Source organism: Ictalurus furcatus, chromosome 12 (assembly GCF_023375685.1).
Source record: "Ictalurus furcatus strain D&B chromosome 12, Billie_1.0, whole genome shotgun sequence".
Taxonomy (NCBI): Eukaryota; Metazoa; Chordata; class Actinopteri; order Siluriformes; family Ictaluridae; genus Ictalurus; species Ictalurus furcatus.
Window position 1 is genome coordinate 1,915,899 of NC_071266.1, and position 24,410 is coordinate 1,940,308.

The window sequence follows — 24,410 nt, forward strand, 5'->3', positions numbered from 1 at the left end:
TATCGACACTAAAGGTAGAGGCTATTACAAAATTCAAAATCTATCAGAGTGAGAAATAACAGAGGTAGGCTAAATGTAGGAAAGATGTTATTTTTTCCAGGTTAAGATTAGGACTTTAGGACTCAACATTAGGACTCAATGCTACTTTATTCACCATGAAAACCACAGTGTCAGATAAATGTGAGATTTGTAATTGCAAGGAAACTGCTGAACATGTGCTGATAGGTTGTAGGAAGTTCATTGTAGAAAGAGTAAGACTGAAATACAGGGTGGTAGAGATGGGAAGGGAGTGGACCATATAAGGTCTGTCAGAGGCAGGAGATAAACAAGTGCAGGTCCAAAGGGCTTTATTTAAATATTTAAACGAGACAGGTGTAATATCCAGAATATAACTTATTTATAAAGTCATGATGTTACACTTCGGTACAGTAGGTGGCGGTATGCACCTCTAACGTTGGTTTGTAGTCCGCCAGTAAACCGAAGAAGAAGAACTTGCCGGTCAAGTCTTCAGAGGTGATCACAAGACACGATGAAGATCTGGTCGTCAGAACACATTTTCAAGTGAGTAGTGAATGTTTCTTTATGTCAAGTAAATTGTTTGTTACCTAGCTTGCCTAACTAGTGACTAGAGTATGTTTATTCAGATTAAGCTTCTTATAGCTTCCTGGCTAACGCCAACTTTTCGACCTTGGTTTACATGTGACCATTGATTCAAGAAGCTACCTCTAGTCAGTCAGCTCGCTAGAAATAAAATGTATTAGGTTTATATTTAACTCTATAATATGTTTAAAACTTCTTGCCTGGTTATTTAGTTGCTATAGCGCTCTCTTTTTTTTTTTTTTAACTTATTTGGATGGGTTAGCATTCCGGACGGCTCCAGACATCCCAATAAATAAATAAATAAATAAGTAACGCACATTAGTACCGTTTAAGCGGTCTACTATATGTGTTAAATAGATTTTGCTAAACAGTTGTTTTCGCGTGTTATATAGGAATGGTTTTAGTGCATAGTAAGCATCGGGACGTGTTTCTACACTGACACAACGTGTTTCAGCGATTCAAATCGTTCTTTAATTACGCATTTCACTATTGTGCCACAAAGGTTAGCGTTGAACAACGAGGTCTGGGCAATAATTTAGACAGGTCACCTTTCACCACAGAGTGTATAGGGTACATTCAGTCTCTTGCGTCATAGTCGTTGTAACCTTTCCTCTACGTAAAGCAGAACGCATGCTTGACTTTTTACGCGTACGCTAGGAACAGCATACAGTACGCGTGACGCAAATGTCGTCATCAGCAGAGTCCGCGCGTACTGATTCATGGTCCGCAGGGGTGAGTCGGTGGGCAGGCGTGTCTGATTACGTACACGGAAAATATTTGAAACGTTGTGACGTTTCTTCGGCTCGATTAATCAAATTCAGATTAATATTGTTTTAATACTGCTCAAAGTACATCTGAAGTGTAAACAAAAAAAAAGTATAAACAACAAAATTTCCTTTACGCAACCAGAACTTTCCGTTTTCTATAGACGAACTCATGCTCCAAAACTGCATTCTATAGTCTGTTAAAACCTTTAAAACATCTTGCGACAGAAACATATTAAAATGCTCTGCAAATACTTCACTTTGAACATATCCACTCTTTTAGTTTCTTGGACTGGTGTCTTTTAATTAAAAAATATGTATGGTAAAACACACTGGACCCCGAGTATAAATGAATACAAGCGCATCTTCCACCTGCGTTTCATGTTTGCTTCACACACGGCGATATGATCACATTTATTCTGCATGGATTTATTTAGCTACGGAAAACTACAATCGTGATTATTGTGTTAATATAAGTTAAAGTTGATAACAGCTGTAGTTCTTTGTAATAAGCAGTTTAATCTTGCAGAATCACACTTCTAAAAGAACTAAAGAAAGAACCTTCTCCCAATAAACACATTGTAGTATGTGATTCAAACCACAGCAACTCACTAAAAATAAAAACTAAAACATCCGTCATTAGATAGTTAATAGAATTGAAATGCTTACAAAAGCTGCTCATACTGCTGAGACAGACGAATTAAAACACTTCAGAAATGTTTTCAGTGAGATTTCACTTGGTTTATAATTAATCACGCACCGTATCTTTCCCCCCAGCACTTTAGAAGACAAAATTATATCCATGTTATCTTCTATGTATTAGTCCGACAGTGAAACACATAACTCGCATTGTTTTTCAGCTTTTCTTCACTATGTAAATAAGTAAATTCCCATGTGGTTCATGTGGCAGCATCTCCTAGAGCAGGGGTTCCCAAACTTTTCCAGGGCAAGGCCCCCCAAATGGCATTAACATTTGACCGAGGCCCCCCTTTTGCAAGATGTCTTTAAAACACATTAAAAATACATGTGACTTCTGAATATATCCCCCAGACTTCTGAATATATCCCCCTTTTTAAAAAATTAATAATTACATCTTACATCTTTACATTACATTATATTAGGAATTGATTGTGTGTGTGTGGTTGTCTGAGAGTGGGAATTTATTTTTCACACCAAATTGTTGAGGCCCCCCGGGCGCCACCTGGCGGCCCCCACTTTGAAAACCACTGTCCTAGAGCACTAGACCAGTTCTCACATCCAGTTCTTATCTCCATTTTTTCTGCAGTGAAGCATGAGACTTTCGTTTAGTTTAAAATTTTCTGCCACTTAGTGAACACGTTCATATTAAGTGCACATTATTTATTCTTCTATTTTAGTTGAATGTTGAAATGTCTGACTGTTAATGCTTTGTCAATTCCTCTAACATAAATGAATATTGAATTGTTAAATAGTGGTGGTCCAAAATAATTCAAACATTTATATTTATCAATAATTTTGTTTTGATTTGTTGATTTTTCAAACTTGCTTATTGACCCAACCCTACCAAGTATCTTCCCTTTTACTTGCACAATATGGCCAAAAGTTTGTGGAAACTTGACTATCAAATGTAGGCCTTCCCTAAACTGTTGTCACAGAGCTGGAAGCACCAAACTGTATAGGATGTCTTTATATGCTGTAGTATTACAATTTTCCTTCACTAGAACTATGGTACCTAGCTTAACCATGCTCCAGCATGACAATGACCCATGCACAAAGTGAGGTCCATGAAGACATGATAACCTCAACCTCACTGAACACCTTTGGGATGAAATGGACCACACACTGCACCTCCTTGCCCAACATTAGTGCCTGACCTCACTAATGCGGTTGTGGCTGAATAGGCAAAACCGCATAGCCACTGGAGGTGTAACGATCCATCGATATGGATCGATGTATCGATCAAATAACCACCGATCCGAGGTATCGATGCAATGCTAATTGGGAGAATTGCTAGTGGGCCGTTCATGAATTGGACCAGGCCGAAGTACCACTCGGCCACTTTCCCTCTGTACCTCTCACACACACACAGAAAAAATATGTGTTACATTATTGCATGACCGATAACTAAAGTAACTAATTGCACTACATTTGTATTTAAAGCAGAACACCAGTTACTTATGCATTTAAAAAGTGCTGTTTTCTTCCGTCACTTGGCTCAGAGCACGCATGTGCTTTCTCTCTCACACACACACTCACTCACTCACTCACTCACACACGCAGACACAAGTGCGCGTTCCCAGGTCGTTACCTTGGCGATATAAACAAACCATCATCACTTGCCGTGGCGTGAAGTAGCTGCCAAAAAAAGGTATATTTCTTTGAATGCAAACCAACATTTTTTTTCATAATGTTACAATTGGACTTTTGTAGCAGAAAACACTCACTATGTCATTTGTTATTTATCTTTATACTCTTGTGGAAACATGTCAGTAATAAATCTAACAGGATAGTAAGAACTGAATTGTCACTTCATTTAACCAAGTTCTTCCACCACGAAAAAAAGGGCTGGCCTTGGGCATTAAACTCCCGGGCTGAAATGGGTTCCACTCCGCCCCTAAGATGGACCTTTATTTAGGACACTCTAATTTCCCGGATGTAATGTCCATCAAAGTTTAAGTTCATCACGGGCTGGAAACGGCACAAGACCCACTTTTTTAGTGGCAGCTTATGAAAGGAACAGTGGCACACTCCTTCCCTCCATAGTGCTAGGGTCACACTCTGTAGGCAAGAGAGAATAACCCTTGAGCCTCCCATCCTAGGTTTACAGGAATCCTTTGTATAACAGGCACTTAGAAATCCCTGCTGTGTGTAGGGCAACTCGTTTGCCGTGAGTTGCGACCCGTGTTGATGGAGAAGAGATCCTGGTCCCTGAGAAATGTGGTTTTATGCAGCTTCCACCTTTCCAAAACAGTACTCCTACTTCATCCAGACTGGAGGTTAGAAAGGCAGACTGAAGATTCTCCTTGAGAATTTTCTTGTAGAGAGCAGAATTCATGTTTCCTTCAATTACTGCAAGTTGCCCAGGCCCTGAAGCAACAAAGCATCACGACACACTTCCACCACCATGCTTGATTGTAGGTATGATGTTCTTTTTGTGGAATTCTGTATTTGGATCATGCCAGATGTAATGGGACCCGTCTTCCAAACAGTTCCACTTTCAACTCATAAATCCACAGAAAATTCTCCCTAACGGTTTGAGGATCATCAAGGTGTGTTTTGGCAATATTCTGTGAGCCTTAATGTTCTTCTGGGTTAGCAGTGGTTTTTGCCTTGCCACTCTTCCACAGATGCCTTTTTTGCCCAGTATCTTTCTGATAATGGAGTCATGAACAACCACCTTTATTGATGCAAAGCCTTTGAAGTAGCTTTGTAACCCTTCCCATACTGATGTATTTCAGTTACCTTCTTCCTCTTCTGGAATTTCTTTCAATTTTGGCATAGTGTGTTACTGGGTAAGACGTTTTAGCCAACTTAATACTATTGAAAAAGTTCTATTTAAGTGTTGATTTAATTGAATAGGGCTGGCAGTAATCAGGCCTGGTGGTGTCTAGTCCTGCTGAACCCCATTATGAATGCAGTTTCATAGATTTGGCAAGAATTCTTTTTTCTTCAATAAATGACATTATCATTTAAAAACTGTATTTTGTGTTTACTCAGGTTGCCTTTGTTTTATCTTATATTTTGTTTTAATTTCTTAAACAATTTAGTATGAGATATAAACAAAAGAAATCAGGATGGGGCAAATACTTTTTCACAACACTGTATGCAAATTTAGCTATATGTCGATACACTTACTGTACAAGTTTTTGCAGTTTTGAGTGAAATTCAAATGACCTCTTTTTATGCCTATTTCACCCCAAAAATGACAGTTTTGAATATTCGAATATTTAATTCTCTCTACAGCCACCCATGGGAGACAGTGACCAAAGCAGCTATGCAGAAGTACCCCAACCCCATGAACCCTAGTGTATTTGGAGTAGATGTGTTGGACCGTAGAGTGGACCAGCAAGGCCGGCTTCACAGCAAACGCCTTCTCAGCACAGAATGGGGCCTTCCATCTATAGTCAATTCAGTAAGAGCATCCTCTAAACTCCTGTACACCTGTTGGTCATTATTGATAAGTGAATTAGTATTTATGGTAATATATGGATGAATAGAATTTTATGCGTTATGTTTGGAGAAAGAGAAATACTGTTTTGCTGCATCTGGACCAGGATGGCTTGCCATCATTGATGGAACAATGAATTCTGATGTATACCAGCAAATTTTAAAGGAAAATGTCAGAATATCTGTCCATGAACTAGATCTCAAGAGAAAGCTGGTCATGCACCAAGTCAACGTCACCATTTACCATTACAGTAATTGTTGCAATGGGGTCACAGCAGATACTGACAGCAAAGGTTCACCTATTTTTGCTACTCACAGATATGTAATATTGGATCATTTTCATCAATAAATAAATGAGCAAGTATAATATTTTTGTCTCATTTACTTAAGTGGGTTCTTGTTGTCTACTTTTAATACATGAATATACTAGGGTTGCAAAATAATTTGATTATGTTAATAGCTTCTTTTTCTCTGCACTGTATGGGCTTTATCATCATTATTTTTTAACCTTATAATCTATGTAATCTTTTAAAAGAAAATTTTTAATTCTGCTTAAATAACTATGGTGGTTATTATTATTATTATTATTATTATTATTATTATATTTTTTGTTATCAAAAATGCAGTTTATGATTAGGGTAAAAAACAGTTGTTAAGACATTCCCACCTTCTTTTCTGACAAAAAGCTATTTAGCTGCAATTTCTTTCTTCCATTGTCTATTATTTATTTTTTGGTACCCGTTAAAATAATGACTTACCTTTTCTTTCTTTCCACAGATCATTGGTAATGCACGTGCATGTACATATGTTCAAGAGCATTCACTTGTGGACCCCAAAGAGAAGACTTTGGAGCTTAAGTCATCAAATGTACGAATTCAATATTTTACACCTATCAGAGGCTAACAAAGAGAGAAACAAATATCTACTTATATATGATTATATTATTGAAAAAAATGTTCACCCCCAGTTATGTAATTGCACAAAGATTACAACAAAGCTGAGATGAGAGCTAAAATGTGCTCATGTTGGGTTAGCATAATACCTAACTTTGTGAACAAGCTGTATGTTTATGTTTATGTTCCCAGATTACATTTACCAACATGGTGTCTGTAGATGAAAGGCTTGTCTACAAACCACACCCAGATGACCCATTAAAGTAAGACCTGGCTATTTGGTGTGTAACAATACACAAAATTCAAGTTTGTGAGTTTGTGTATGCTCCTCCTGTTTGCAAGATTGAGAGAAAGCATGTATGCATCCTGTGGAACAGTTGTAACACCTCTTGTACAGGGTCCTGCTGCAGAGGCACTCTGACAGTTGACCACAACAGCTTCTCTATCACAATATCTAACTCCACAATATCTTCCTATAGTGGGCTGTAAAAAATGAGGACTGTCCATTACACTAAAATCTCTCTGTTGTACTGACCAGTAGACATACAGACCCTTCGGAACTATTGGAATGGCATGGCCAATTAATTTGTTTGTGCTGTGCACGAAAAACATTTGGGTTGGAGATCAAAAGATGGATATGAGACAGCAGTTTAGGATTTCAGGTTTTATTTCCTGGTATTTACTTCTAGATGTGTTAAACAACATGGAACCTTTTGTAATCATACCAGGTGAGCAAAACTATAGGAACATACTTGAAGTAAATTCAAGTAAATAACACTTAATATTTGGTTGCATATCCCTTGCTTACAAGACCTGCATCAAGCCTGCGACTCATTGACCACCAGATAGTTGTTTTCTTCTTTTGTGATGCTTTTTCAGACTTTTACCACAGCCTCTTTCAGTTGTTTGTATGGGTGGGGGGGTTCTCCCTTCAGTCTTCTATTCAGGAGGTGAAATGCATGCTTAATTGGGTTAAGGTCCGGTGATTGATAAAGTTCCTTCCGATTAATTTGGATGCATTTCTCTGTAAATTGGCAGACAAAATGTTCTGTTAAACTTTTGAATCCATTCTGCTGCTACGATCATGAGTTACATCATCAATAATTATTAGTGAGCCTGTTCCAGAAGCACTTATGCAAGCCCAAACCATGACATTACCTCTACCATGTTTCACAGATGAGCTTGTATGTTTTTGATCATGAGCAGGTCCTTTCTTTATCCAAAATTTGCCTTTTCATCTCTGACTGTTGTTTTATGGTTTTTCTTCACAGCTCTCACAATGTTTCTGTCATTAGCTTTTGTTTCCTAGACAGACCCATTCGGGGTCTGTTGCTCAGTACACCAGTGGTTTCTTTTGTTTTTTTTCTTTTCAGGACATCCCAAATTGTTGTATTGGCTATGCTGAATGTTTGTGCATTGCCTCTGATTAGTTATCCTTCTTTTCTTATCTTCAAAATACCCTGGGCGAAATAAGTATGGGACACGTCAACATTTTTTTCAGTAAATATATTGGCACACAACTGTTCACATGAAATTTTCACCAGACATCAGTATTAACTTAAGAAATCTGGAAATATAAAGAATTCACAACATTAAAGTCCATAAATAAAGTTATATGTAATAAAGTGGAATGACACAGGAAAAAAGTATTGACCACGCTAAGGAAAATCAGTTCTCCAAGGTAAGGCAAGAAACCAGCTGAAATCCGTAAGTAATTATACCCACTATCTGTACAAATTAATATCAGCTGGGCTAATAAATTGATGGTCTATTAAAAGGCTTTTCGTTACCAAAGTGTCACAAAAGAGACTTCTCATCATGAGCAAAGAGCTCTCCCAAGACCTTCGCATCCTTATTGTTGCAAAACATATTGACTGAATCGGAAATAGACGTATTTCAAAATTTCTGAATCCTCCAGTAAGCACCATTCAGGGCTCTACAGTGCGACCATTTCACTCACATTTGCGACTGAAAAGTACTTTGTGCGACTGTGAAAAATCGGAATCAAATCGGAATAAAAACTACAACTCCAAAATGTATCTACACCGCGCAACAGTTACTATCACACTGCTTTTCATCACCTCAGTCAACCGAACAAGTGTGTAAATACTGTGAAGAAGCCTTTATGATGACAAGTAACACTGTACATCATCTGTTTCTCTCAACTTGCCGATCTCACAATCCGCCATCTTTTATTGATCATGCAAAATGACCTGAACCTGTGACTGTGACATGCTCGTGTAGCCACAGTGGTGTCGGACGGAGTAAATTAATAATAATGCTAACTCTAGTACTGGGAGAGTGTAGTCTGGTCAGACAAGAGCAACATCACTGTTGGTACAGAGTTTTAAGGGTGTTGTGCAGTGCCATTTCTTCTCCAAATATGGTGTGTAGTATTAGTCAAAATGTTCAGTTATGCTCTTATGTGACCAGACTACACTCTCCCAGTACAAACTTCACAGTTTGGAGGTGGAAGCATCATGGTGTGGGGCTGTTTTTCATCCAATGGTACTGACAGACTTCATATAATTGAAGGAACGATGAATGGAGCCCTTTACCAGGAGATTCTTGAGAAGAATCTGCTGCCATCCACCAGGATGATGAAGATGAGACATGGGTGGACCTTCCAGCAGGACAACGATCCAAAGCATACAGCAAAGAACACTCTCAGTTGGTTTCAGAGAAAAAAAATCAAGGTGTTAGAATGGCCCAGTCAATCACCTGACTTGAATCCAATTGAACAAGATTTTAAAACAATATGTTTAGAAGAATGGGACAAAATCACACCTGAATACTGCGGCCGATTAATTTCTTCATATAGGAAGCGTCTTGAAGCTGTCATTACAAACAAAGGTTTCTCCACTGTTTTAAATAAATTTCAGTTAGCGTGTTCAATACTTTTTTCCTGTGTCATTCCACTTTATTACATATAATTTTATTGATGGACTTTAATGTTGTGAATTCTTTATATTTCCAGATTTCTTGAGTTAATACTGATGTCTGGTGAAAATTTCATGTGAATAGCATCAGTAGAAATATATTTACTGAAAAAAATGTTGACGCGTCCATTACTTATTTCCCCCACTGTAGCTTGCTTTTCTCCCATAGACAGCTCACTGATCTTAATGTTGGCTTTCAAACAATAAAGGCAGTCTTCACAGGTTAAAGCTTGAAGTCTGCAGTCTGAAGGCTAAAACCAAGAGTAGATGTTCAGAGCTATTTCTTGTTTAAACAGTTAATCTAACAGGACACATCTGGATAACAAGAAATGCCTGTCAGTCACATGTTCCAATATTTTTGCTCGCAAACAAATTGGGTGGTTTGATACAAAATGTTCAAAATGAATTGTATTAATTAGCCCCCCTGAAGTGGCAAAACATAAAAGGGCCTGGATTCCTTTATAGATAATAAGCTGACGGGGTAAGGGGTTCATATGCTGGCAGGGGTCTTGAGGTAGGCATTGGCCAGAAGGAGCAGCGTCCTCAGCAGAGCAGAGAGGCAGAGCCATGTTCTTAGCAGAGCAGGTGTGATGTCCTCAGAGGATCTGGGAGGTGGGTGGTAGGGAGTGTGACATTCTCAGCAAAACAGAGAGATGGAGGGACCAACCCAGTAAAGGCAGGAGATGGACAAAGGACAGAGATGTAGGATGGCTCTAGAGATCAGCACAGGAGACAGAAGGGATGATATAATCATGTGCGAAGTCAGTAGTGGGCAGCTATTTGGTGGGCCTATTTGGCTCTTGGTCTAAGAGGTTTGTGCAAAATTTTAAAGAAGTCAGCCACTAGGTGGCGCTATCGCGTTTTTTTAGTTGTCGGTGTTAAATTTCTTTACAACCGTTAACCAGGGCTCTACGGTAACAGTTTCTTTTAGGAGCGCTTGTGCTCCTAATTACAAAAATTTAGGCGCACAGTCAAAAATTTAGGAGCAGGTTGAAGCTTAGTTTTTTATAGATGGTAACATTAATGTGGCACAATATAAGGCACAAGTAAGCATGAGAAAACTTGAGCTTATATTATGACAGACTTTAGGAACATAGTGTGAGTCATGACATTAATTTACCTTCTGATAAACTAAATGTAATATTTTCAGTTAAATTTACAGGCTGTATATAAAAAAAAAACCAACCATTAACCTGTTCCACCTTGTAAACAAATACAATAAACATCAATGTTCAGTCTTTGAAGTCTGCTCCTTTTAAATATATTTAAAGCTACATTATTAGACATTTTCCGCTGTCATGGTTCTGGGCTGGAGTCAGTTCTCGAACCGCTCTGTGTATATTGTGTATATATCTGAATAATCTTATATAGGATGTGATTGGGTGAGTGCATTTACCCGTCAGATGCAAAGCGCTTTAGTTTAATGGTGTTCATTAGGGATGCACCGATCAGGATTTTTACAGCCGATACCGATCCATATACCGATCTTCTTTTATTTAAGCTTTAATCAGGAGGTCTGTCATAAACAGTTAAATGTAAGCTCTCTGCTCATGGTCACTGTTAATTGAATTAAAATAATAGCAATGAGAAATACTGTTGGTTAATTGATAAACAAACAAGCATAAAATATTTATTTTTAAATATTTTAAACAATAAAGAGTCCTAATTAAAAGTAGACTGACACAAAAATGATCCATATTAGGAAAAAGCTAATAGCCTTCTAAGGAAATAGCTTACTAAGCTTAATGTCAAATTGATATTAAATGCAACCCATAGTAATTAAACACCATTTAATTTCTCATTTTATTTATATTTTATGAAGTTATAATATCTATTTTTCTTATATTAAATGATTTATATATAACTAAGCAAATATTCTGTCTTTATATTTTATTAGTTTTGCTTGTTTGTTTATCAGATTTAGATCGGTTCCCCCAGTACAGTGTTGCCATGTCTGCTGATAATATTGTGTCTTTGGGGGATTAAATCAAAACATGGAAACTGGAGTTGACTTTTCTAGTGATATCTGGCAACCGTGAGTTTAAATACAGTGAATGTGCTATTAAAGTTAGTGAAGGAGAGCAGCAGTGTACTGTATGTTTACAGACGGAACCGTTGCTACTCTTGATTATGACTGGTGAGGAATTATTTAATAAATAAGTTTGAATTAAACCCACCTTGTTGCATTAGCATTATTATTAATTTACCGCTGTTTCTACACGAGCAAGTCACAGGTGTAGGTCATTTTGCGGGATCAATAAAAGATGGCGGCTGTGAGATCGGGAAGTTGAGGGAAGATGATGATGTACAGAGTTACTCTTGTCATCATAATGACTTCTTTGCAGTATTTACACACTTATTCGGTTGACTGAGATGATGAAAAGCATTGTGAAAGTAACTATTGCGCAGTGTAGGTGCATTTTGGAGTTGTAGTTTTTATCTCGATTGTATTATACAACTCCGAACAAGTCACTCACACCGGTGCGAATAAATATTTATTCACACTCGCACAAAGAACTTTTCAGTCGCAAATGCGAGTGAAATGGTCACAGTGTAGAGCCCTGTTAACACCTACAAAACTCGTGATAGCACCACCAAAATGCAGTGTTTTGAACAATGATAACTAATATATATAATCAAATGATAGGGCTTCTCATTCTAAACATATTTGCCTTAAGAACCATTGGTGTCTGTCAAACCGTTCGGTAAATATTTCAGATAACATTAAAAACCTACTTTTGTGAACTAGTCATAGGTTTTTTGGTCAAGTGAGAGAAAACTATTGCAGGACAATACTTTGGAGTTATCAAAAAAAAAGTTTAACTTTTAATTTACCCTTACAAGGGCACATCAAAGGTTTGGAGTGGGCATGGCCACTTTCATTTAAATGTCTATAACTCTTGAAAGGAATGAGAAATTTTCACCAAACTTGGTAAACTTATGTAGGGTCTCCGTCTGAGGACACTTGTCAAAAATGGAGGAGTTTGGCCACTTGGTGGTGTTATAATAGTAAAAAAAAAAAAAAAAAAACTTGAAAATGGCTGTATAAATATTGTGTAAATGATTGAATATCATTCACTATTTCAGATACATAGAATATGTGTCTATCATACATTAGATCTTCTGATTCTGAACAACTGTGCCTCTAGGACCACTGCTGTCAATCAAATCATTTGTTAAATATTTTAGATTTTTTCAGAAACATAGTTTTGTGAAATAGTCCTAGGTTTTTTGCACAACTATAATAATCCTATAGCAATATAATTATTTGGACTACTTAGATCAATAATTATCAAAAAAAAAAAAAAAAGGTTAAGTATTGATTTACTCTAATAAGGGCACATCAAAAAAAATGGGCATGGGCACTTTCACTTTCTTGAACAGAATAAGTGTTTTCACCAGACTTAGGAATGGGTTCAGTCTGGAGAACAATGCTTTAAAAAAAAATACTGATTGTGACCAGTTGGTGGCACTATAACAGAATAAAATATTAAATTGGGAGTAAATGTGGAACCATTGATCCATACAGATGGATCGTTACACCCCTGCAAAATACAATTACAACATATAAAATTTAGCAAAATTTAAAAATGCAAATGCAAGCTACACAATTGCATGACTGTGTCACATATGATGCAGGTGACCATACACCTGAGTTTTAAACCACTGGCCCTTACAATGTAATAACCTTGAGTGCACTGATGGTGTTTCATCTGATGTTACAGGACTGTGCTGACCCAGGAGGCTATCATCTCTGTGAAAGGAGTCAGTTTGAGCAGTTACCTAGAGGGACTTATGGCAAACACTATATCAACTAATGCAGGAAAGGTTGGGATGATTGGCTTTACTCCTCTACTGTTTTGCTATTTCACATGTTGTGATTGAAAATAGGGTTGGTTATATGATGTGTGTAGCTCATTTTGCAAATTAAGACTTAATGGTATATTAAAAAGTCTGAAAAATGATCTACAAAACTAATTTTTATTTTTAAAAAAATAATTAATTATTTATTAGAAATTGGATCTGTTTAATACCAGTTTGCTGATTATTATTATGGGGGGGGGGGTGCAAGATTAAGATGTAACATTACAAACTAGGGCTGCAATTAACAATCGTTTCCATAAACAATTAATTGGATGATTATTTTTTTCGATTATTTTTTCAAATCGGATGACAAAACCCAAATGTTAAAATAGCATTTTTTCATTTATTAGAAATAAAATCCACAAACTGAGTGTTTATAAATATAAACTTCAGACTAAAATTTTCATTAAAACAACTGTTTGTCCAAACTGCAAGTGAGGACCAACACGGCCTTGGCCTTGTTACAAATAGATTGCACCTGTTATAATAAACAACAGAATTGACATTGCAAGCGTGCAAATACAGCATAGAGGGCACACACTTTTTTTCCATGCTTAATAGATGTCTGATGGTGATTGAGGTCATGTTTGGCATAAAAGGTAACCTTTGGTATGTTCAGCTGCGGCTGGATGTAGCCGATCGGCGAGAGTTGCCCCTTGCATTTGGGGGAGGAGTTGAAAATAGAGCCGTCAAGTCGGACACTTTCTGCTTCCTGTAGTGACTCTCGTGCAGTGTTTGCTTTCTTTATTGCAGACAAAGTGGATATATCTCAGATAAACAGACATCTGAATTTTACATGTAGCAACCAGAAACACTTTTCACTGAATAAGTTAATACAGTGCCTATATGTACAAGAAGAAATTTCAACGTAAGCCTGTATTATTTAAAATCCAATAAAGTTGGGTCTATATTTTTTCAGTTTTATTTTTATAAACATGACACAATATAACATTAAGATTACATGAAAAGGGTTTTTACTGTTATAAAAATACAGATTTGTGAGCCATAGGGGAACTGAAGGTGTCAAAATAAACATGAAAACACGTCATCGTTGTCGTCGGCGAGTTTGGCCAATCATGAAATAGCTGTGTCGTCATCAAAGCTCATACAGCTGCTTTGGGGAAACTGCACTGGCTGAGAGAGCCAACTGCTCTCGTATTGCTAATCTGGACTTTGATGCCATACGTCACATTGATGTGGCGTTGGCGCCATCTCAAGTTTGACAAAAATTCTAACCTGCATGCACTGCTTCAAGTCAGCCCCCGATCGGTCTGCACAGCGCCGCATGAAGCCGAACACACCTGTTGACACAAAGAGTAAACTGAAGAAATGCATTGTCGTTGACACAAAGAGTAAACTGAAGAAATGCATTGTCGTTGACTCTGGCTATTCAGCTAAAGCTAGTGGCGACGCAGCTTTATAGACAACGCCTATGCTCAAATAATTTAGCTATGCATGATGTGTGTGTACATACTGGGGGGGGGGGGGGGGGACCATTATTTCTATTTTTCATTCTGATGGTATGCTGTTATTTCTTTCATATTCACACCATCTGGCCAATCTTTTCCCCATTCAACAGTGTGTTTATTGGTCAGTTAGTTGGTTGATTGCAAGCACAGGAAAAATCAATTTAGGATTCTCTTTTCAGCAACAGGGCACATCATTTATAATAATATTCATCTGTACAAACAGTTAATGAAAATATTGTGCTAAAGCAATGTAGTGGCTTTTATTATCTTTTCTTATCTTTTTACCTGTGGCTGTGTTGTGGTGTGTTTCTACCTTGCTGCAGGGTCGTGAAGCAATGGAGTGGGTTATCAGGCGTCTGAATGCAGAGATTGAGGAGCTAACCATTACAGCGAGAGGAACGATGCGGACACCCATGGCTGCAGCAGTCGTAGAAAAATGAACTTTTCATGTCTCTTCGTTCTTTAACATATTTCTTGGCGGACCACTTCAGTGCATCTTTTTTTTGTTCCATCCTACTTTCTATGCTGTTTTTTGTGGAACAGAGTTCTCCCCATCTCCCTTGTACAACTGACTCTATATTAGAGGCTAGAGGGACAAAAATAGAAAGCGAATCTCTGCTTTGTTTAATACTGAAAACAGTCTGTTAGCACTGCAGAACAAGCATTGAGTGTTGTATGTTTAACAGGTGATTACACACCTTGACCCTTACTCTGCAGTTTATAGCTGTAAAGTGTATTCAGAGGAAGCAGTCTGTACTGCTTGCTATATATACACTGGATGTATGGATGGATTTTTATATTTTCCACCAGAGAAATGCTAACTGAATGTGATAGATGTTAGCTTTTATTCATTATAATAAAGTTGGCATTTTTGTGCACATTTTCTTTTAAGGTAATAATAATAGGTAATTTAAGGTTGTGGTAAAAAAATATCTGCATTACTTATGCGTTATACAGATGTCAATTTAGGTGTATTCTTAAACTTCACTCCAAGTTCAACTTTCAGGCAAATGTTTTATTAAACATGAGATGTAGCATGCTCGTGGGTTCAGAATTCAGGGGGAAATAAGGGCAGCTGTGGCTCAGGTGGTACAGCGGGTTGTCCAATGATCGGAGGGTTGGCGGTTCAATTCCGACTCCATATACCAAAGTGTCCTTGGGCAAGACGCTGAACCCCAAGTTGCTCCCGATGGCAAGTTAGCGCCTTGCATAGCAGCTCTGCTACCATTGGTGTGTGAATGGGTGAATGACAGTGTAAAGCGCTTTGGATAAAAGTTCTATATAAGTGCATACCATTTACCAAATAAGGAAATGGGAGGTAGAAATTTAATTGAGACAGTGCCACTGGGCTCCTTCTTTCTTGTTTTCTTTTTTTCATGCACAATTTTCACTTCTGCAACCTCTATTTTTTTGGGTTTATTTTTAATCTCACCCACAAATACACAACTCAGTTCTCGCTGTTTGATTCTCATGCCACTCCACATACCAGCACTCTCATGTCTCCACCCTTTATCTTCTTTCCACCGCTCTCTGAGAAACAATGCTCCTGTTATTAATTCACCCGCAGGTGCCCGCTCATCCCTACCACTCATTCTCCTTACTCCACCCTCCATTCACAAATGGCGCACCACCATACTTCCACCACCACAATGGGCTATGCTACTTCATGCAACCATAACATCTTACACATATTTGAGTTTCTCAGATATTTTGACATACTGGCATTTTTTCCAAAAATAGTTTTGTAAAGGGATGTCACTGTAAAAGTGCACCCAAAGTGAGGCACTTACAGTGTAATGGCTTAATACGGAAATATCAAACATGGACATCTTCCAACATAGATGCAATTGCTCAAAGTAAACATTGCCTTTCTCTAAAAATCTTGTGAAATTCTCTGATTGAGATATATATATATATATATATATATATATATATATATATATATATATATATATATATATATATAATCTTAACAGTGTTGAAAAGGGCCTGGAGAGAGAGATCTACTTTGTATATTTTGTAAAATCTTATTTCGACAGGTTAAAGGTCATCACCAGATGTCATTATTGTAACTGGTGTAGGTCATCACCAACTGTCATTATCGTAACAGGTGAAGGTTAAAAATGGATAATGTTACACATTCTTTCCCATAGATTAATCATTGATCCTGACAGGCGTAGTTTAAGATTTATAATGTTATATGTGTTAGGTTTGTTGTAATCTCTTGTGTTCCCACACATCTGTTTAAATATTTAGGCCATAGCTAATTGATTATTATCAGTAGTAAACTTTAAATCCGGTTCTGGTGCATTCCCGCACACACAAACACATATGTTCTTTCACATAGAATGTATTCATACATAGTATGGTCATGTGCATTCCACACACACGCACATACCCCTGACCAATCAGAACAAAAGAAATTAAAATTGCTCCATCTGGTAGGTGTCGGTATAAACACCATAAGTTTATAGAAGAAGGACTCACCCAACCTTTAAAATACTCTGTACTAATAACGTGTGTGAGCTTACAACATGGCTGATGCTTGTCCTAATGCACCGAAAAAAGCTCACTCATTTTTGGGAAGATTAGAAAAAAATTTAGAACATGAAAATATTCAATATTGGGTAATGTCAAACGGATGTACAGCCGGATTTCTTTTTCGTTTTGGAAAAAGAAACTGTTTTGCTTTTCAAGTTCTCGGTCCCAGGTCACATCCACTGGAGCAGTGCTACTGAGAGCGTAACTTTTAATGATGGTGACTGGAAAAAGTTCAGAAAATGGTGCAAGGGTTTTGACTACATTGTTAGAATGGACTTCTTTTACCTGGATGCGTACAGGCGTAAATGGAGCAGTACGTCTCTGCAATGTAAATGCCGCATCAGAGCAACAAATTTCTCCAAGAACCAGGTTTCACTGCACTGCGTTGCTGTAATAAACGGTGACGACACACCTGATAACAAAGTGAACTGTGAAGTGAGGTATGAACGTACCAGCTGACACAAGCTACAACGCTACTTCCATCAAATCGATGAATTATTCCAAAAAATTGGAAGAAACAATGAAAATAAAACTAAGGCTACAAGATGTCTTCTGAGATCGTCAATATACTACTCTTGAGCAGAAACTCCATCTTCCCCAAGACTCCTCCCACATGATATATGAATGAGTCTGACTACATATCAAGTCGACGGTGTCACTTCGCAAGACGCTGAAGTTAATGAGGCCTTTTATAACCTATGGTGAAGCACAGGTCTTCACACTCAGTACTCTGGCGAACTCGAGCGCGGGCATGGCTGGGAAGTGTAGTTCTCGTCAGCCATGTTTGTAGGCGACACTGCATTCTGAGAACTGCAGCCGCGAGTTCACCGTGACATAACAGGTGCTTTATAAAATAAAGTTTATTATTATTCTTATTATAATCAGAATTTTTTTTCATGGATATGTCAATGATTAGCATCAACTTGATTTTGATGCATTCATATTTTTATGCAGTGTCAGATTTTTAAAAAACCTACCACTCATGTCCATGAAGGACAAAAAAATTTTCTCATAAAAAAAATCCACTTTCACTGACTGATTTTTTTTTACCAGCATCAGTTCTGATCATAACTACAAACATTCATTCATTTTCGGAAGTTTAACCATTTAAACGCCAGTTTCTTTACATAATGCAAAAATCTTCAAAGCTCAGTAACCTTCTTTGACTCATATACATGGGGTGGGATTTGTGCTACAATATAATTTATTTATTTCAAACTGTTCACACACACACACACACACACACACACAAAATTTTCAGTGCACACATACAAACCACAACTCTGACATCCAAACACACCCACACAATTATAGCTGCATCATTTATTCAGTTGGTCTGCAGTGCTCTATAATACAGCAGAATCAGAAAAAAAAGGAAAAGCATGTATTTTCCCAGTAGGCTAAACCTGAGAAAATATAGTTGCAATAAAAATTATTCAACCGCCATAGTAAATAAGGTTTATTGTCAAAATTTACAGACTTTCAGCTGTTTGCAATGAACAAATCAAACAAAAGCAATTGAAATAGTTTAACACGAATGCTTCAAGTGGTTTCCATAAATTCATCTGAAAATGCAACTTATAATCGAGCTTGGGCTGATTACTACATGCAATCTGGGTGTCAAACAAACAATTAAACTGGTGATGGTCTCTACTAATGCCAACAAGGGATCCTCACGCCCCTCACACCAACATAAACGTAATATGAGAGGCAGATGGCCAGGTAATTGTCATTAGTGTCATGTTCCAGGTCACTGGGAAAGGGAGTTCTGTAAAAAGCATAGGGATTTAAAATATAATCAGCCATAATCTGCCCTTGTTGCCATAGGGTCAAACCTCAACCCACCTAAGTGGCAATTTCAACACAAAAAATATGGATGCCCACAGAGGGAAGAACCCCTTCTATGCTTTCTCTCTTACTGAGTTCACATTACGACACACTGCCTATTATTTACCGTTGTGTCGAGGGTAAATCCTACACTTTCATGATTGACACGGGTGCCAATTACACCTCATTTGGTAGACAGTATGAAGTGAGAGCATCAAGCTCTAGCATTAACTTTGTGGGAATAGAAGGGGTTCCTGTCACCTGTCCAAAAACACACTCCCTACATGTCGCACCTCCTAACGATCCTGATATCATGTTTTTTCACAAATTCGTCTTCTGTCTTATCCTTTTAACCTACTAGGTTGTTATTTAATGTTATTTAATGTTTAAGTGTTCTCTTACAATGCATGATGGTAGATTCACTCTGTTAATTCCATCTAACCTGTTTCTCTTCTGTTTGTCATGTTGCTGATGATGAGCAGGAGCCTGATGGCACCGAGCATCTGCTGCCTGATGCACTTGTCTTGCTCCCTAAAACGTTAGGAAACACTTGGGCTCAGCATTCTAACAAAGTGGATTATATCCAGGTACCCCCATACACTGCGAATCTGCAAACTACTTGGACCATTTACTGTAAGCAATATCCACTATCAGCAGAAAAGGAACTAGGCATACAACCAGTGATTGACTAATTACTTGCGCAGGACATGGTCATTCATACATTATCTCCCTACAACACACCTGTTAACCCTCTACACAAGCCAAATGGGAAGGGATGGCGTTTTACTCAGGACCTTAGGTGAATTAAAGATATCAGTTCCAATAAGCCTTCTTCTACCTGACGTGGCTTCTATTCTCACCGCTATCCCTCACTCACTCGCACATTTCACAGTAATTGATTTACGTAGTGCTTTTTTCATTGTCCCTGTATCTGAGCAGACACAGCCTATCTTTCCTTTCACTTTCAAAAATCAACAATACACATGGACATGTCTTCCCCAGGGCTATATTGACTCCCCGACTGTGTTTTTTCGTCTGTGGTACATCAGGCATTATCTTCTCTCGTCTTACCCAAGGGCTGCTGCCTTTGTTCAGTACACAGATGATATTCTTTTATCAGCTGAACAACATGAGCTCTGCACAGAGGGCTCTCTAAAACTCTTGACCCAACTGGCTCTGTATGGTTTCAAGGCCTCTCTAACTAAACTTCAGCTCTGTCAGACACTGGTCCAATATCTGGGCTTCCATGTCTCTCAGGTACAGCGCCGCCTAACCAGCAACCTTGTGCATGCTATTGTCTATGTTGTAGGAGATTTATCAATTGTGGCAGCAATTTGATTAAGAATTAAAATGATCAGGAATGTGTTTCAGAGATTCCATGTGATCATCTAAACTGTTTTAATAACAATATTACTCAGGGCATGTTTGGTATAATTTTTTATTTATTTATTTATTTTTAAAAAAATATTTCATGGGAAACAATATAGGTTTAGGAATATAGGTTTAGGAAACAACATTTACAATGTATGTTGCAATGTGTCCTCTTTCTTTCTGCCCGCCCCCCCCCCCCCCCCCCCCCCCACACACACACACACACAAACATACACCCATGCATATACATGCTGGATCCCCCTGGTTTGTATGGGAGACATTTGGCCTTTGATCCCTCTGACTCATTCTCAGGAACTTAATTAATATACAGTTCCTTAGGGTGAGCTAATTAGCTGGGGGTCCATCCTGCCATAAAACATATTGTTTAATTTCCAATTTGGTATCCTGGTCACAATACATTTCAAAGAGACTCAGGGGTATAAGAGAGTATGCTTGATATAACCCAAGGGGGGCTTGTAACAGAACTTCGCTGGTAACATCAAAGAAGGGGCTGCCTTTATGCCATCAATGCTTTCTCCATCACGTATATTTTCGCAACGCAGATCAACATTTTTTAAGTTACACTTGTTTCTATTTCATGTATAACTTCATTTGTGATTTTGTGTAATAAATTAATTTGTTATTCCTATCTCTAATTACTCAATTGTTCTTCTGAAAAAGTATGATGCACTAAGAGTGCATGATCTGTATGTTTGGTATAATTACTAGAAGTAGTTTCTTAAGCTAAACTTATTAGTATGTTAGATATGTTTAAAGTCTCTGACAACCTAAAAGTAAGGGCCAATAATTGCAAGATTAAACAGAACCTCTGACAAAATAGGAAAGGCCTAGGCTTTCATGTTGATAGAAACTTCTGAGCTAATGACATAACGTTTTAATAAAGTAGCTATATAAAAGCCTCTGACATAAGAACATAATTTTAATAAAAGCTTTGCTTGAAGCTGCTTTAGAGTAACTACTATTAGAACACTAGAGATTTTATTAGAGATTTTATAGCTACTTCTAGTGCAAACTAGAAGATTGTTCTTTGGAGTCAGATAAATAAGTTAATAGTTATTATTAATTGGAGTCAGATAATTAATTAAATTCATAAACTATAACATGCATTTAACCTTTGGCTGCACCTATTTCCATCTTTGGTTATAGGAGAGCAGTGGGCTAAGTAATTAAACCCTTTACATTTAACCCCTTCAACGTCACATCTTCTGCCACACAAAAAGGTTTGCTGAGTTTTCTGGGACTTATAAACTACTGTCGTCAGTTCATTCCTGACTTCTCACAGCATGACAAAATTCTCAGACACTGTTGCCTCAAGGACTCTCTAACCCTAACCCTAACCCTAAGGAGGTGATGAACCCTTTCTGCTAAAACAGGCATTAAGCTCAGATCCAGCGCTTGGAATTCCGGACAACTTGTCGTTGCACCTTTATGTTTCCGAGGATGGGAACACTGCAACGGGGGTCCTGGCCCAGGAACCCATCTACCAGGAAGTAGCACATCTTTCCAAATCTCTAGAACTGGTAGTTCAAGGTATGCCTGCCTGTATAAGGGCTGTTGCTGCGTCCGCTCTCATGGCCACTGATGCTGAATAATTGTTTTTTTTACAACCACTCACATTGCACACATCTCATCGCACACATCCCCTGGAGGGAGGGGAGGAAATATGTGTTGATGGATCGTGTTCTAAACCTAATGACTCCACATATTTATGTGGCTACTTTGTGTGTTCATAACCAAATATTGTGCATGAGGCTCACTCTATCCCCTTTAATTCTGCTCAGGCTATGGAACTCGTTGCTCTCATGTGCGCTTGCCATCTGTTCAAGGATAAGACTGTTACTATTTACACTGATTCACATTATGCTTTTGGTGCGACACATGATTTTGGTAAGATATGGCATGCTTGTGGTTTTCATGCTGCTGATGGTAAACCCATATCGCATGCCACGCTTGTTTCTGATCTTTTATTAGCCTTGCTTTTACCTGACAGGCTTGCTATTGTTAAGGTTAAAGGTCATGATTCCTCTAACACCGAACAGGCCTGTGGAAATTCGCTCGCTGATGAAGTAGATAGGTGGGCCATGAAAGAGGGCTCGCCCACCCCTTTGTCCAGAATAATGTCTCCATTTTTCCCGTTTTTGCATTCTCTGACTCCTTGTGACATCATTGTTGCTTTTTTACAGACACAGGCCTCTCCAGACGACCTTATGTTTTGGTCCTCGAAAGGTTGTTCACCATTGCCACTGATGGTTTAATACGCTGCCCTAATGGCTGTCTCACTTTTCCGTCCTTCCATTCCTCATGCGCTATTTTCACTGTGTTTCTCATGTTGCATGAAGGGGAGTGATCTCTGTGATAACATAGAGGTTTTGTGTTCAAAACACTCACAAAACTGGTAAATTGCTTTTTGCTTGCGCGCTTGCATGCTTAACTTGCGCCAGAGTAAATATACAAGGAAAAACTACCAAACATGATGAATTACCACCACCTAGTGGTCCTTTTCATGCACTTCAAATTGACTTCACACACATGCCAGCTATCAGAGGTCTCAAATATCTTCTATTTATCGTAGAAAAATTCTCTAAATCTGTAGAAGCCTTTCCATGTTCAAAGGAAAATGACAATACCATCATTAAATTCTCGCATAAGAACTAATCGCACAGTATGGTATCCCCCAAACTATCAATAGTGATAATGGGACACCTTTTGTTTCCATAGTAACACAGAAACTATGCAAGTATCTGAACATTGATTAGCACTTTCATATTCCATATCATCCCCACAGCTCAGGGATTGTGGAAAGAAAAAATTGCACCATTAAGGAATGCCTTATTAAGGGGCTCTTAGAGAACCCCTCAAGTAATTGGGTTGATCTATTTCCTGCTGTCCTATGCGAACTTTGCGTGATTCCTAATCAGAAAACTAAATTGTCTCATTTTGAGATCAAATTGGGCAGACCATTTCCAACTCCATGGACTAAGGGTTACCCAGGTGTTTGCTTTACAGGTGATTTGGACGTGATTGTCTGCGATTATACTCAAGCTCTCAGTGAAAAATTATATCAAATTAACAAAAATTAACAGCATATATGTTATAAAATTTAACAGTATATATGTTCATGTTTCTGTTTCTCTCCCTCTACCCACAGAACACCCTATTAAGTCTATCCTCTGAGCTGACACAGTTCTCATAAAAAGTCTGAAACTACAAAATGTTGAGGAAGCAGCCTTTAGTCATCCTACACGTGTAGTAGCCATTACTCGTACTGCTGTCCTCATGGATTCACAACCCCAATGGATTCACACCAACCGCATCAAGCTCTGTCCAGTTGTGACAAGAGACAATACTGCTATCAAGTAGCCCTTAGGGGGCCTCATCGCATCTCACCTTAACACATCTTCAACAGATGAGAAAGGGGAACAAATACAATCAAGCAATCAAGCTGCCCTTAGAGGGCCTCTTCTCATCTCATTTAACACATACACATACAGCCTTGTTTTGTATTTGTATACGCAGAGTCTGTTATTTCCATTGTTATTTTGATCCTTTGTCATTGTGACCACCTTAAAAGGTGACTGTCATTTAGGGTAATCAATACTTGGAAGTAGTTTATTCTGTAATGTGTGTATTGTCAGGCATCTTTTGATTTCATGTCAGCCCAAACCAAGAACGTCCCTAGTACTGACTCTGTCATCTTTTTGGACATAGTCGTAGCTGTTCTCACTGTGATCAAGATAGAGAAACACAATCCTTACTCTCCTGCCATGGTCCGCCTCAATGTGTGCATGCTCCATTAGTCCTCTTAGTTTCACACATCCACACGCACACACTCACACCCGCACAATGGTGAGTAGGTAATTTGACCTGCTCGTTTTCACTAGAAATTGTGCAAATCCTTATGGACATACACAATGACTCAGGTTAGAGCTGCCTTCACATGGGATCATATCAGTGGTCTTCTATGCCACTGCATAA

At 38.2% G+C, this 24,410-nt stretch overlaps 1 protein-coding gene across 1 annotated transcript; it reads left to right on the plus strand.

Annotated features, from left to right (window-relative positions):
• Positions 1-422: 422 nt before the first annotated feature.
• prelid3b (PRELI domain containing 3) lies at positions 423-15,553 on the plus strand. The gene is made up of 6 exons (XM_053637632.1): positions 423-561; positions 5,307-5,475; positions 6,288-6,377; positions 6,596-6,666; positions 13,068-13,170; positions 14,999-15,553. Exons 1-6 carry the CDS (start codon positions 530-532, stop codon positions 15,113-15,115), a joined length of 582 nt encoding a protein of 193 aa, XP_053493607.1. The 5' UTR covers positions 423-529; the 3' UTR covers positions 15,116-15,553.
• Positions 15,554-24,410: the final 8,857 nt, after the last annotated feature.